Source organism: Grammomys surdaster, unplaced genomic scaffold (assembly GCF_004785775.1).
Source record: "Grammomys surdaster isolate TR1022 unplaced genomic scaffold, NIH_TR_1.0 146, whole genome shotgun sequence".
NCBI classification, from domain to species: domain Eukaryota; kingdom Metazoa; phylum Chordata; class Mammalia; order Rodentia; family Muridae; genus Grammomys; species Grammomys surdaster.
Window position 1 is genome coordinate 214,421 of NW_021604604.1, and position 16,255 is coordinate 230,675.

At 38.1% G+C, this 16,255-nt stretch overlaps 1 protein-coding gene and 1 pseudogene across 2 annotated transcripts in view; both read left to right on the forward strand.

Annotated features, from left to right (window-relative positions):
- Mastl (microtubule associated serine/threonine kinase like) overlaps window positions 1–13,313 on the forward strand; it is a 32,753-nt gene extending 19,440 nt beyond the window's left edge. The window contains exons 8-12 of one of the 2 annotated variants that reach the window (XM_028764927.1): window positions 1,582–2,691; window positions 3,862–4,000; window positions 9,106–9,219; window positions 9,563–9,664; window positions 11,282–13,313. In XM_028764927.1, coding sequence (XP_028620760.1) covers window positions 1,582–2,691; window positions 3,862–4,000; window positions 9,106–9,219; window positions 9,563–9,664; window positions 11,282–11,439 — 1,623 coding nt within the window. In that variant the 3' untranslated portion in view covers window positions 11,440–13,313. The remainder of the gene's footprint in view (window positions 1–1,581; window positions 2,692–3,861; window positions 4,001–9,105; window positions 9,220–9,562; window positions 9,665–11,281) is intronic. The other variant, XM_028764928.1, reaches the window with a different exon arrangement.
- Window positions 12,392–15,353, forward strand: LOC114618957 (annotated as a pseudogene).
- Window positions 15,354–16,255: the final 902 nt, after the last annotated feature.

The following is a 16,255-nucleotide window of genomic DNA, read 5'->3' on the forward strand; positions in this document are numbered from 1 at the left end:
CTTATCTCATCTCCTTCATATTACAGAGATCATACTGTGTACTCTTTCAGTCTATATGTAGCCCCACTTCTTCCTCCCACTCAGTGCTACACTGAGGAAGCATGCCTGAGAGGACAGCAGACTAGAGCGTAGGAAAGCTGAAGTCATACAAGTGACAGTGGACCAGGAGGGACTCTGATAACACTATCAGTTCTATACCAGAAACACCAGTGAATTATAATTCAGAAATCTTTTTGCTTAGAACTAAGTGTTCTTCACTACTAAGTAAGTTAATGGTAGTTAATAAAGTTTGATGTTTTTACATTAAAAACAGATGCCATTAAGGCTAGGGTTGTATCTTTGTGGTGTAGTTGTTGTTTTCCATGATCCTAAATTCAGTCTCTAGTAATAGCAGGAAAACAGAAAGGCAGTATTGACACTGCAGAAGATTTATGCTACGAAAGTATTCTTATAAAATCCCATAGGGCTACAGAGATGGTTCAGCAGTTAAGAGTACTGGCTGCTCTTATACAACATATTGTATATATAATATATACAAAATTCTGAAACAAGTGCCTTCAGGTTTTTTTTCAGTTCAGTCTTCAAGGAAAGCATTTTGCTCGTCTGGGGTTGGTACAGTGCTTGCCTAGCAGGCACAGCACTCTGGCTCAATCTCCAACATCATAAACCTTGGGTCTGGTGGCACATACTGTAATTCCATCAGAGTTCAGGCTCATCCTTGCTATGTGTCAAGCCTGAGAAACACATGAGGCTGTCTCAAAAAAGAAAAGGAAGATTGTGGGAGGCTGTGACTGGCAGGGACCAGTGAGGGGGATGAAAGAAAAGGAAGATTGTGGGAGGCTGTGACTGGCAGGGGCCAGTGAGGGGGATGAAAGAAAAGGAAGATTGTGGGAGGCTGTGACTGGCAGGGACCAGTGAGGGGGATGTAAAGTGAGTAAGTAAAATAATAATTATTAAAGGGAAGAAAAGCACTTTGTTTTCGATCCAGTGTCAGTTGATCTTTTTAATAATTACTTTTTTATTAATTTATTTATTTTTGTTCACTGGCATACTCTATACCTGAGTTATATTCAGAGCCCCAACAATGGATTTTAATTCATACATATTTCTGGCTCTGTGTTATTGTTTATATAGTGACACATATTTACAATAACTACTTTTGGTCAGTAATTTTTCAGTCAGTAGATTTTAGCCTTTTACATTTTGCCATTTTAAACAGGATCATCATCTCTCTATTGCAAAATAGATTGTGTATAATATAAGCCTACCTCAAAATTTGACTGAATATATTCTGTTAATTTTTCTTGTTTAATATTATGTAGCATGTTACCAAAATAAGTATTGGGAGATAATTTATTTAAATTGTAATCAATGTTACACTTGGAACAGTGTGATTATAAGCAATGTAGTATTATATTGTAGCTTATACTATAATTATTTTTAATTCTTCTGTTTCATCTAAAAACAAGAAAAGATTACATACTAGTTCACTGGGTTATTTATCACATGTAGGCAATCACAGAATAGAAGCTTTGAAAGATCTAAGGTGTGTAACTGAGAGTAGCATTTACCTCCTCTTAGAGTACCAAGTCCTCAGGCTGTACAAGGATGAGCTGGAATGCAGTTGAAATGCTGTATGCAAAACCTACAAGTGCCATCGAGACAACAGATCTGGAGTTAACACTTTCTCCCATTCGTGACAGCAGTGCCATTCCCGCCACTGGAAGCAGCCAAGAGACCCTCCCTAGAAAATGCTTCAGGGAAATCTCTTGGGAAGCAAGAGAACTGGATGTAAATGAGAACGTGACCATTGATAAGGAACAGTCTGGTTTCTGTCAGTCCAGTCAGTGGGCTGTAGATTCTAGTGTTACATCTGAAGAACACCTTGGTAAAAGAAACTGTAAAAGAAATTTCCACTTGGTTGACTCCAGTCCTTGTCAGGAAATTATACAAAGTAAAAAACACTGTATAGAATATGAGGCCAATAAGGAAAGGTCAGGCTGCTATACAAATCAAAATACAGGCTTGACAGCTGAAGTCCAGAACCTAAAGCTGTCAGTGTGCGGAAGTCAGCAACATGACTATGCTAATAAGGAGAACATTGTCACCTATTTAACTGACAGACAAACCCCAGAAGAACTACACATACCAGCGATCGCAAAGAATCTTATGTCTGAACTAGACGAAGACTGCGAGCTGAGCAGCAGGAAGGACTGCCTCAATTCTAATTCTGTGTGTTCTGATGAGGACAGAGCCCCTAAAACTGTCTGTGTGGATTCTGATTCATCCTTTCCTGGAGCGTCTATGATGGAAAGTTCACTGGAAACTCAGGCCTTAGAACCAGGTAAAAGCATCAGAGACTACTCTTTTGAAGAACCAAATACTGAAGATCTACCTATGTTACCAAAATGCCAAGAGAATTCCTTGCCAAAAGATGACTGGCATACTTCTATCCAAGACAGTAGCCAAATATTAGCTCCTCCTTCAAGAGCGTCCAAAACATTAACCTCTAAAACCAACATCGTGGCTTTTCGAAGTTTTAACAGTCATATTAATGCATCCAGTAATTCAGAACCATCTAAAATGAGCATAACTTCTTTAGATGCTATGGACATTTCCTGTGATTACAATGGTTCGTATCCCATGGCTGTGACTCCTACTGAGAAAGGAAGGGTCTATATGTCACATCAGGTATATTCCACTTTATTCTTTCAATATTAGAATAATAATCTTTTAAGACACATGCTTGCCTTTTGGCTAGGTTATATGGTATTAATTATACAGTTTGATTCTCCTGTAGATTGTTGAAATTTTTTCATGTATAAAAGTGAAGGTGATAGTGATGTTTATTATTCTTAATAGTTGTATAACTATGCTTTTCTAAGAAACTGATCTCAGTACACTCTGATATAAAACTGAAGGTTATCTCAATATCCTCCAACAGCATATATATTTCAAATATTATTTGTCTTTATTTGCTATACTATATAAACCAAAAATTCTATTTCTTTTATTCCTTTGATGGGGCATTATAAAAAGATTACACTCCAAATTTAGGTTATGAGATTTCAGTTTTCCTTTAAGGGCTTAGATGTTCCTTAACCTCAGAACCTATTTTCCAAATGCCTGTAAGGGACAAAAGCCCCATCGTACTGCTTTCAAAGGTTGGTGTTAAACAGCAATTACATTAAAACCTTTAAGGACCGCTTAGTACAAGAGGTAACAGATACTTAGTTCATCTTATGTATTGTCTTAATATTTTTCAATCACTTTCTCAGCCATACCTTTTCTTATTTGTATCAATCTAAGCTGTCAAGGTACTTTTCTTAGGTGGAATACCTCCTTATAAACCTTTAATCTGAATTCCTCAGAGGCTAAAGCAGGATCATGGGTTTGAGGTCAGTGTGAGCTATATAGAAAAACTCTCTCAAAAGGAATTGTTTTCGCGGGGCTGGAGAGATGGCTCAGTGGTTAAGAGCACTGACTGCACTTCCAGAGGTCCTGAGTTCAAATCTCAGCAACCACATGGTGGCTCACAACCATCTGTAATGAGATCTGATGCCCTCTTATGGTGTGTCTGAAGACAGCTACAAGTATATTCATATATAATAAATAAATAAATAAATCTTTTTAAAAAAAAAAGAAATTGTTTTCGCTTACAGTCATATCTTACTGAAACAATTGATGTTATCTGAGCTATTGAATTTTATTACAGTAAGAACCTTTTTATAATTATAACTAGCCTGAGTCTGCTTTGTAATCCCTGATTTGAATGCATGTTTCATACCTAAAGAATGTTTGTTGTTAGTCATTTGAAAGAAATTAACATATTTGTTGTCTCTTGAACTCTTGAATTGGCAGACTCCAAATCAGGTCAAGTTGGGAACATCATACAGAACTCCAAAGAGTGTGAGAAGAGGAGCACCTCCAGTAGATGATGGACGAATTCTAGGGACTCCAGATTACCTGGCACCTGAGCTCTTACTGGGTACAGCCCATGGTAAGATATGCATTATGTGTCTTGGGTTTCATATTTTATCAGTGACTGCATTACCCTTTTATATGAAATGTCTTTGATCTGTATTCAATCCCTGGAAACTACATGGTTCCTCTTCTCCACTAAGTTGTCTTCTAACATCCATACTGTGGGCATGTGGTTTCTTTGTTTGTTTTATTAATCATTCCATTCATTTACATCTCAAATGATATCCCACTTCCTTATTACTCCTCCACAAATCCCCCATCCCACATCCACCCTCTCCTCCCTCCCCTTTGCCTCTATGAGGGTATTCACCTACCCACCCATCCTCTCCCACCCCACCGCTCCAGCACCTAGAGCATCAAATCTCCACAGGACCAAGGGTCTCCCCTCCCATTGATGTCAGACAAGGCCATCCTCTGCTGCATATGTATTTGGAGTCATGTATCCCTCCCTGTACACTCCTTGGTTGGTGGTCTGGTCCCTGGGAGCACTGGGTGGTGTGGCCAGCTGACATTGTTCTTCCCATGGGTTGCAGTCCCCCTCTACTACTCCAGTCCTTCTGCCAGCTCCCCCACCAAGATCCCTGAGCTCAGGCTGATGTTGGCTCTGAGCATCCACATCTGCATTGGTCAGTTGCTGGCAGAACCTCCCAAGGAACAGCCACACCAGGTTCCTGTCAGCAAGCACCTCTTGGCAACAGCAACAGTGTCAGTATTTGGTGTCTGTGATCCTAGATGTGTCAGGACACCTGGGGGGTCAAGCTGCAACTGGGTGTGGGCTAAGTTCTTGGGGATCCAGAGCAAAGATTCTGCTCCAAGCACAGGTACAAACCGGAAGGCTTTTTTGCTTGTTTTATTTTTGCTCTTTGAGACAGCATTTTCCTATGTAGACCTGGTTTTGATACTTAAAAAGAGTACATGGCATCTCTTTGTCTTATAGCATTTATAGTGGGAAAAAGGAAACAACTTGGGGCTGTGGAGATAGCCAGGTCAGTTAATTACAAATGAGTCATGAAATGGGAGGGTGAGGCGGCATGTTGGCCAACGCCTATAATCTTAGCAGTGAAGAGACAGACAGAAAGGAGGATCCTGGGGGCTTGCTGGCCTGCCAGTCTTGCCAAATCAGTGAGTTTTAGGTTTAATCAAGAGACTTTGTTTCAAAACGTTAGGCAGAGACTGATGGAGGAAGATGCTCTACATGGACTTTTCGGCCTCTACATGTGTGCACATACCCACACATGTATATATACATACACAAACATGCATAAATCACAACACATACATGTTTCAAAAAAAAAGTATTCTCTGGGTATAGGAGAATAAACACTGTAAAGCATGTAGCTGTTTCTCTTGTGTTCATTTACTTTGTGGGGCTGAAGATAAAAACCAAGGCCTTAAATGTGCTCTGGGGAAGAGTTCTACCACTAAGCTACATCTGAGATTCAATGGTTTTGCCTTCTTTGATTCAGTCTCACTGAGTCTGCCCTCAGTCTGGACTAAAAGTGATTTTAAAGTTAGCCCTAAATTTCTGTTCACTCTTCAGAATTTAACCTTATTTTCAAGTCACAGCAATGCAAAAAGCAACTAATGCAGTTATGAGTTATAATAAATTTAACAGTTTATTCATACTTTGGATTTATATGATAGAAACTGCAACATAAGCACAGCCAAATATCCTAAATCACAGGTACCCTGCAGTGGTCCAGAGAGGCAGGTCACACACTCTGTTCTCAATGTCTGAGACACCCCAGCAGTGAGCAGACCGAGTCAGTTCCCAGTGAAGCTCTGGTCATTTCTTTCCCATGTCTCATTCAAACTTGGAGCAGAGCTCTAAATTGCTTGTTGTTAATCAAATTTAAAATGTACATTTAGAATATGTTTAAAAGTTGAGGAACTAGCCTATATGTGGAAAATTTTTTACATAGTTTCTATACTTTATTCTGCATTAAACATTTTTCATTGTTGAGGTCAATTATTTTCTGCTAGTAGGAAGGTAAATTTGTCATTCAACATTAATTCATTGCTGTTAATACGTATGAGATTAGATAAAACAATTTATGCATAAAAAGATAGTACTGTGATTAGAGACTGCTCATTTAATCATTACTCTGTTGTAACAGTGTATTCATGGCATGCAACATAATTCGATGTAAGTCTGTTTCTGACAGATGCACTCTAACAAATAAGTCACAGAATTTGTTTTCGTTCACTTTTCAGATATGTCATTATAGTGGTGATGTTGTAAATATGTAAGTGATCTGGATCTGGTATGCCATCACTGGTCCAAGAGACTCCTGTCTCTCCAAGAAAAAAATAACCATTTGCTAGCCCCTCCCTTTTCCTCCAAAGCTACAATTACATGGATAACAAAGAAAGATGTCTGACAGTATTTTCCCTTCCTGCTTTGCTAAGACAAGTTCGTCAGCCAGGGTCAGTTATTATCTTGGCCAGCTCTTGTGGAAATGAGACATTCTTTAATGTTCAAACTAAGTTAAAGCCAAGGGGAAAAAAATGCATTAAGAGCCTTTTTGAGAATCCAAGCAGCAATAAAGCCTACCTAAGATATAGTATGTCACTTTTATCGCATAATAAGTACAGATTTCTCTAAAAATAATATTTTATAATAAAAGTTTTACCAAAACAGAAATGATGAAGACAAAAAGAATAAAGTGTGCCATAAACAAGTTTTAAAAAGATAAAAGCATATATGTACTTAATGTATATACTCTTTAATTTTACCATAGTTAACCTTTAAATCTTTTAAAATCCTTAAATAGGCTGGGAGATAAATCAGCAGGTAAGAGCACTGGCTACTCTTTCAGAGAACCCAGGTTCAATTTCCAGCACCCACATGGCAGCTGACAGCAATCTCTAACTCCAGTTCCAAGAGATTTGACCTCTTATTTTTACTCCTGTCACTAATAACATTTGGTACACAGGAAAAAGACAATTTTTCTGAAAAAAAAAAAAACCTTTAAAATGACATTGTTATCTGGTCTTTATTAATACCAAAAGAGTAGGACAAATATAGTCACAAGATTTATAATAACCAGATGTTTAAAGGTGATCATTCTTGAAACATGAACTAGCCATGCCTCAGGAGGTCATAGCTATGTAATCAAACTAGCTAAAAGAAAAACTAAGAGATACTCTAAACAAAACACTGCATATAGTTCAAAAGACTGTATACACGTAGAGAAATACACAGTCAACCTGGTCAATTCAATTGCTTCTTGCTCAGCTGCTACTTTTGCTTCCTTAAACCATACTGTTATTATTTCAAGACAGGATTTCAGGTAGCTCAGGCTGGCCTTGAACTTAATCATGTAGCTAGAGCATCACCCTGAACTTCTAACCCTTCTGCTTCTAGCTCTAGAGTGCTAGGACTTGAACCTACAGCCTCATGCAAGAAAGGCAAGCAGTCTTAATAACTTAGCTACATACCTTACCTACTGTCTTAATGGGAGGGGGGGGGAGTTGTTGGGGGACTTGAGACAGGCTCTCTGTAGTCTTGGCTGTCCTAGAACTTGCAAACCAAGCATGTATCACCTTCCCTAACTATTTTCTTAATTGTTTAAACCATATGCATAGTACTACTATAATACAAAGAAAACAATCTGATTCAGGTTGTAATAGGTAGATATACTTCTTAATGATTTTACCAAGTGTTCCTCCCTCCTAAGACTGCATTTTTGTGTATTAGGCCAGTCTTTGCTGTCAACTGCTTCCTAGCCTTGTGGCATAAAAATATTTAAACTGGCCATTTGGGTACCTGTGAATGAACTTCCCAGAAAGAAAGTCCATGTCTGTGTTCAAGATTCTACAAGACCAAATGATTGAACATTAGGATTATGGAGAGTTAAAAAGTATCACAGACCAAAGTCAAAAAAGCCATTCACTGCCCACCTCTGTGTCTGACCTAACATCTTGTGGCCATCAAAACCTTTAAAATGTTTTAAAGCAAAGAACAAAAGCAAATGTTCATTTTTGGCAAACCATGAGCTCCCACCAATCCAAAAGCTTAAGAATGTTGGCAGATAGTTTCTGGAAACTATGAGTTTTTCCTGCTTTTCTATGACCTCCCTGTGGGCACCACCAGTGTTATCTAGTCAGTGTCTGACTTATGACTTTCCTTGTTAACATAGTCCCATGTAACCACTTCCACAGTGGAACATGCCTTTCTTTTTCCTTTTTGAGATTTTACTTATTTTCATTTTATGTGTATGCTACTTTGCCCGCATATATGTCTGCACCATGTGCATGCCTGGTACCTACTGAGGCCAGAGGAAGGTATTGGATCTCTTGGAGCTGGAGTTACAAATGGTTGTGGTGCTGGGAATGGAACCCAGGTCCTTTAGAACAGCAGCCAGTGCTCTTAACCACTGAACCCTCTCCTCGACCCCAGAACATGTCCTTGAAGGCAAACTAAATCTGTTCCTGAACCAGGATCATTCAAATTTGGCTACAGAATAGCTTTTTCTCACTTTGAGCTAAGAACTTTGAGCTAAGAACTTTTTGCATCAAAAAAATATATAGTAAAACACTATTTAGGGTATTCAGTAATTACCTTTCTGTAAGTTGGTATAAATATTACTGTCCTACTTTGGGTTAAACAAGTGAAATACAGTGTAATCTTTGGGGGGGTGTTTTTTTATTTTTGTTTTTTTCAAGACAGGGTCACTGTGTAGTCCTGGCTATCCTGGAACTCGCTCTGTAGACAAAACAGGCTTCAAACTTAAGATCTGCTTGCTTCTGCCTCCCAAATGCTGGATTTAAAAGCTTATACCAGCACTACCTGGCTATGTTGTCATTTCTTAACTTAATATTTTCTAAAATACACTCCTTCAATGCTCTTTAATATATAAAATTCATCAAACTGTCAGAATTTATTAATCTATCAAAAAGTGGCCTTGAAAAGTATTGCTAATCTAAACCTCTGGGAAGCTAAGGAGACTGTTATTGCCTGACCGAAAGTAATTTGAGTTTTTGTACTGTATGGAAACAGAAGGAAAGCCCTAAAGTAAGAAGGCTTTGATGGCTCAAGCATCAATATACTAATGTTTCTGTTATAAGTTACTTGTATAATATGCTTGTAAGTTCCACATATCTCCTTTTACATTCCAGGTCCTGCGGTAGACTGGTGGGCACTTGGAGTTTGCTTGTTCGAATTTCTAACAGGAATTCCCCCTTTCAATGATGAAACGCCACAACAAGTATTTCAGAATATTTTAAAAAGAGGTGATTCTTTTTATGTTTTCTATTAGGATAGATTCAGAGTTGGAGGATGCAGCTCAATGGTAGAGCACTTGTCTACCATACACAAGACCCTTAATTGCACCCATAGGGGAGAAGAAAATTATTATTAGTTATTATTAAATCATTATTAATCCCTAGTAGTTGAGAATGATTTAAAAATCTGTTTAATAAAGGCATTTTAATATAGAGTTAAGCATGGGGTCAGAGGGGTATGAGAAGGTAAGGGAGTCAGAATTAAGATACACCCAGAAAAATCGGTGTTGATTTCTTCAAGGTTTGCAGAAAGCAACATCAAAGAACTTTACTTGCATATTTGTACTTGTAGATATCCCATGGCCAGAAGGTGAAGAAAAGCTATCTGACAATGCTCAAAGTGCAATGGCCATGCTTTTAACCATTGATGACACAAAAAGAGCGGGAATGAGAGGTAAGGGCTTGTCAGTGACCTACTGACACTTATTAACTTTACTGCTTAGTGAGAAAGTGATAGTTCCCCTAGATATGCATTTATATATGTGTCTTTATTTTAATTTAAAACTCAGCCCAGTGTAGTTGCAAGTAACACACTGAATTTTGTAACTCCATAAGGTACCAGAAACAATATTATACCATATCTTTTAGAGAAAAAACAATTTGTAGGCATATAAATCTCCTAAATCAATATTCCCACTGTAACCATTAGTCATCTTCCAGTATTCTCCTTAAAAGTAGATATGGTTGGGTTTACTTACTGTCTTGTCAGTTCTTTATTTACTAACATTTATATTGTTGCTTTTAAAGGTAAAGGGTTAGATAGACTTGGTGGCCCATACCTTTAATCCCAGCACTTAGGAGCCTGACATAGAAGAACTGCCATGAGTTCAAAGCCAGTCTAGACTCCATAGTAAATAAAATAAAATAGAATAAAATAAAATAAAACCTGTCCAAAAAACCATGCAGAGGAGCTGTGGCCCCACAGTAGACACTTGCACTGCATGTGCCAGGCCTTGGGCTCAATCACCAGCACTGCCAAGAAATGGCGAAGGAGCCAAGAAAGAAGTGCTAAAGCAACTAAATATCACAGTGTAGTCCAGACAGTGAACATGTTTTCATTTTAGTAGGTAGAAGTAATAAAAATATAAAGAGGACCCAGGAATGATGGCGGGCAGTTTGAGGCTGACCTTAATAGGTCTACATAGAGTCTATTCCAGTCCAGGCAGGATTACATTAAGACTCTGTCTCAAAATAAAAAATAAAATGAAGAGTCTGGCATCTTATAAACAGGGGTGTACTGTGATGGAAATATTCTAGATATCCAATGCTAGCTACTAACTTCTAAAGATGCAGTCAGTGGAATCAGTAAGTCAGAGACATGGAGAGAATGTGTGAGAAGTGTCACCAAAGACCAGAACCAAGCCATACATGCTGGTACATGCCTAGAAGCCAGCACTTGAGAGGCCAAGGAAGAAAACTGTAAAAACATTCAGCCTGAGCTACACAGTGAGTTCCAGGCTAATCTGGGCTGCAGTGTGAAACCTTATTTCAAACAGATAAAGAGCAAAGCAAAAGGGCAGTAAGTTAAATAGACAGCAAGTCATCATCAATGTATGTGGAATGTGCATAAAGATGAAGTATAGAAAGCAGAAAAGACCAGCTTCATCTCTTAAGTTGTAGAGCAATAGATGGTGCTTAGAGATTGCCGTGACGTGACAGGCGGTTGAGGAGGTGAATGAGAACTGGAGCATTTAATCCTGAGCTCCAGAGGTAGGGAAGAAGCAAGCCAAACCATCTTCAAGTGAGAAGATGCTGGCATCAAGAAAGATGCACTTCTACAGCATCCATCCATTCACTCACTTAACAAAGGTAATCCAGACACCTATCATACGCCAGGAGATGTGCAAAATAACACAGTATAAAATATGTAGCTTACTAGGGAGACACACATTAAACAAGTATCATAATAAAGTAGGATACATCTAAGATATTCTTTTTTAATTCCTGAGAGCAGAGTTTAAATAATGGTATCACCTTCTGATTTTGGTTTTTTATATATTTCCCTCTTAAGAACTGAAACAGCATCCTCTCTTCAGTGAAGTGGACTGGGAAAATCTGCAGCATCAGACTATGCCTTTCGTGCCCCAACCAGACGACGAAACAGATACATCCTATTTTGAAGCCAGGAATAATGCTCAGCATCTGACCATATCTGGCTTTAGTCTGTAGCATGCATGTCATTTTTATCTAACTTGTAATATAGAATTATGTTTTACAATAATATGCTACTTAATACTAGATTGGTCTAAATGGGATAAGAGTCATTATTTTACCTAGACTAAACAGCTTTTAATTACTAAGTACAGAGTTAAAATAAATAAGAAATATAACCAGTAATTAATCTTTACCCTAGAACTGTATATAAACCATAATAGCTTTTTTCATCTTATTTATTCACAGCACTTTATGAAGAACAGCATATCAATAAACCAAAACAACACTACCACTCTAAATAGAGGGAATGAGCCATAAGCTTATCTGTATCTGCTGAATTTAATTCTATTCACTTTGGTGTTAATATCAAACAAAAAAAGCACCGTTCTGTTTAAATTTATTTGCACATGGTTATATGCAAAGCTGTTCTTGGGGCTGTCATATGAGACATGCATGACTATGAAAATCATGTGAGCCAGACATGATGATGGAAGTCCCCATATTCAGGAGCAGATGTAACACAGGCATATGAGTGCAATGTGAAGACTAAGGCCAACCAGGACCATAATCCTCCGCAGTATGTCTGCAGGGTGTGGACTAGTCAAAAGAACTGAGGTTCTAGCTCACCTTACTACAGATGGAGTCTCACTGCCTTGAATGCTCTTGGTGCTTCCCTCTACAATTCCTGCTTGTTTAAGTGGGTAGTGGAAAGATTGGGTATGATACTCTAAGTGATTTTAATAGCTTATTCACTTTTAATAGAAAAACTTATACTTTACATCATATCGTTTCAAACATCGTGAGAGACAAATAGTAATAATTACTTTTGCTTACTAAATGTAACTGTAACTAGTGATTTCAGTGTCGTTCTTTTCAAAGAATATGTACTAAGACTCAGCTCACAAGTCTTATCTTAAACTAGTTGAGACTTTCAATATTTCCCTAGAAGAGCAAAATTAAGGTTCCCATGTGTCATAGGTAAGGTTTTTGCTAATCCCCTTTTGCATACTGGCTTTAGTGCTTTCCTTCCCAGTCACAGCCCAGGTAGAATGGAGTTTGAAAGATGCATAGGCAGTCCGTGCTTACTGTGCTTATTTTAAGTAAAGACTACTTAATATTCCAGTCACCATTTTTACTAAAAATATTCTAAATATATTTACAACTTCATTTAATATGACTCATTTTCAAGTGACAGCATAATTCTACAGTCTGTTTACTCTACCATCCTCATAGTGTTTTCAAGTACTAGAAAGAAAAAAAGCTTTGGAATCAAAAATGGCTAAACGACTACTGCCAAGCTGAAATGATGTGGACAGGTTGAAGGTGAGCACTAAGATGCTGGCGGCTGGAGTAGCAACGCTTAGTGTGCAAAGGGCCCTGTGTTCAATCCCATGGACACACAAATAGTCATTACCTTGTAGAATTAGAGTAAGCAGAGCCATAGTAACAAACAAACCTGGGGTTCAAAGTCCTGGCCCTTGATATGAGAGCACTGGACCCCAGCTTTGGGGACTGTTAAAAATTAGTCTGCAGAAGCAAGCCCCTAGTGGGTTCTTAAATCACTGGACAACTGGTTATAGTGAAATTAAATTCTGCTGTGGATTATTGTGGGGTCCTGGCCCGCCTGGGGCTACATGAATATAGCACTGAAATAGTTAGAAAAGTATGTAAATGGGTGGCTGAATAAGCAGGGAAACAGCGTGCTATATTTAAGTATACAGAAGAGAAGCATGAAGACACTATGTATATTTTTTGTAAAATGCTTTTTTCTACTTTGTTTTCAAAGAGTGAATCATAAACAGTTTGCACATTTATATTTCATTTTCTTTTATTTGTACAGAATGTAATTAAAAAAATAATTATTTCTTATTTCAAGATTATTTAACTTATGTTCCAGAAGTGTTGTTTCTTTTATTGTGTGACTGAGAGTGGCCCCCATAGGCTCATGTTTGAAGACTTGGTCCCTGGTTGGTGGAACTGTTTGGGAAGGATTAGGTGTGTCACCAGAGGTGAGCATTGAAGTTTCAAAAGACTCAAGACACTCCCAGCACACTCTTAGTTTTTCAAGACAGGGTTTCCTTGTGTAGCCCTGGTTGTCCTATGGACCAGATTGGCCTCAAACTCAGAGATCAGCCTACCTTGGCATCTGGAGCACTGCAAATAATAGTGTGTACCATCCCTGCCTGTTTTTTTTTTTTTTTTTTTTTTTAATGTGCATTGGTGTTTTGCCTGGATGTGTATATTTGTAGCAATGTCAGAACTCCTGGAGCTGGAGTTACAATGTTGAGCTGCCTTGTGGATGCTGGGATTGAACCCAGGTCCTCTGGAGGAACATCCAGTGAGTGCCCTTAACCACTGAGCCATCTCAACAGCCCCAAATTATTCTTTTAATAAGTTGCCTTGGTCGTGTTGTCTTAATCACAGCAATAGAAAAGTAACTAATATAGGTTATCTACATATTCATATGACTAAATGGTATATACATGAATGAGTAAGTAAAACATTCTGAAGGTAAAACAAAAACTAGGGCTAGCAAGTGATTCAGCAGGTAAAGGTGCCCGCCACCAACCCCAACCACCTGAGTTCAGTCTCCAGGAGCCACACAGTGGGAGGAGAGGACTACAAGTTGTTTTTTGGCCTCTATACATGTGCTGTGACATGGGCATACCCCAAAACACTGAAACCTAAAACGTTACTGCATAGGACTTATTTCTTGTCTTAAGAGTTTCTTTGCTGTGAAGAAACACCATGACCAAAACGCAAGTTGTGGAGCAAAGTGTTTATTTGGCTTACACTTCCATATCACTGTTCATCTTCAAAGGAAGACGGCAGGAACTCACACAGGGCAGGAACCCGGAGGCAGGAGCAGATGGAGAGGCCATGGAAGGGTGCTGCTTACTGCCTTGTTTCTCCTGGCTTGCTCAGCCTGCTTTCTTATATGAAGCCAGGACCACCAGCCCAGGAATGGCACCACCCACAATGGCAGCACTCTCCCCATTTAGTTACTAATTAAGAAAATGTCTTACAGCCAGATTTTATGGAAGCACTTCCTCAAGTGAGGTTCCCTCCTTTGAGATAACTCTAGCTTGTCAACTTGAGATCAAACTAGCCAACACAGCTCTTGAATAGAAAATTAATTTGCTATTACAGACATGGCATATGCTTCTCATCATCTAATAGTCTGCCACCAAATAAAGCACTGTTGTGTAATGGTATTTATTGGGAATAAATAATTTATCATCTAAATTTACACCTGCCAAAAAACTTTTATGTTAAAGAAAAACCAAAACAACAAGATAAACAATCTTGGTTGTTCCCTACAGAAATCAACTCATCTGAAGAAATAAGAATGTCAACCCCAACTTGCATCTTTCCCATAAACACTGTTTGGGCTAAAGGAGATTTGAAATAGCAAACACTAGGAAGTCATCTCTGTCCTTCTGTATATGGGTAGGTATAAATTGTCCTTCACTGGAGACAACTCTAGCATGAACCAAGAGACAGTACCTTATTCTGTACCTTTACATTCTCAGCTTCACATCTGTTGAAACTCAAAATGACTTTTTTTTTTTGTTCTTTGTAGGCTGAGGCAAGAGGATTGCTTCAAGTCTGAAGCCAGTCTAAGCTACATAGTAAAACCCTGTCTCTTTTTTTTAACTGTATTACTAATATCTTTAATCAGATGACAAATGAGTTAAATTGCATTCATTTCTGCATTTTTTATCAAGTTATATATAATAATATGCCTTTATTTAGTCTCATGAACTTTTTTATCTTTTTATGGTACTGGAAATTGAACCTCAGGAGGTCACCTGCTTGGCATTTGGCAGAGTTGTATCTCCTGCCTGCCACTTAAGATTACACTATATGAACTACTGTTTGCTCTCACTTTAGCTTTGTACACAATCAATGCAGTTAACAAGTCATAAAAACCATTTCATTTCTCATTAACCTTTTATTTTTAACTTAGTTTTACAATAAACAGAAAAGCTGATCATTAAAAAAATACCATAGCTGTCAGTTTTTAAAATGAGGTTCATCTTTTAAAGCCTTACCACGATAGCGTGTAATTTCATCCTTTATATACAAGAAGTGTGTGCAAAGTGCTTTCAAATTATAGAAAGTAATTCTGATACACAAGAGACAAGTGGTTGCCCTTAGGAGTTAGCTACACTTGACCACTTGCAATGAATCACAACTGGGTACATCTCTGATTTGCAGTTTATTTATACAAGAAAACAAGCCATCACTTTACCATACCAACTTCTTTTGTAATTTAAAACAAAAAACTCCACCAGTCTAAAGTTCTCTATAATAATTCAGTTATTTGCTTTTTTTTTTCTTCCTTTGAAAAAGTAGAAGATAGATTTCAGGGTTTTTTAATCAAAAGCAAAAGCCAGTAGATCATTTTTGAGAGATCAACCAAGTTGTGATATACAATTTTAAAATAAAGTTACAGTTTTAAAAAATTTGTTTATGCCAGGCAGTGGTGGCAAACGCCCTTAATCGTAGCACTTGGGAGGCAGAGGCAGGTAGATTTCTGAGTTTGAGGCCAGCCTGGTCTACAGAGTGAGTTCCAGGACAGCCAGAACTACACAGAGAAACCCTGTCTCAAAAAAACAAAACAAAAAAAAAAGTATAATGTCTAGGACAAGCAAATTATGTTCTCATATTTTTTTCAAAGAGTAACCCTACATTCTGGAGATGGATGCTTTCCTTCTTACCAAAAACATTCAGACCTAATGCTAATGCCCCCAACATCCTACATATCAAGAACAAATTACAATGTTTTACTGTCTGAAGCTGGCCATGGTGGTACATGCCTGTGGTC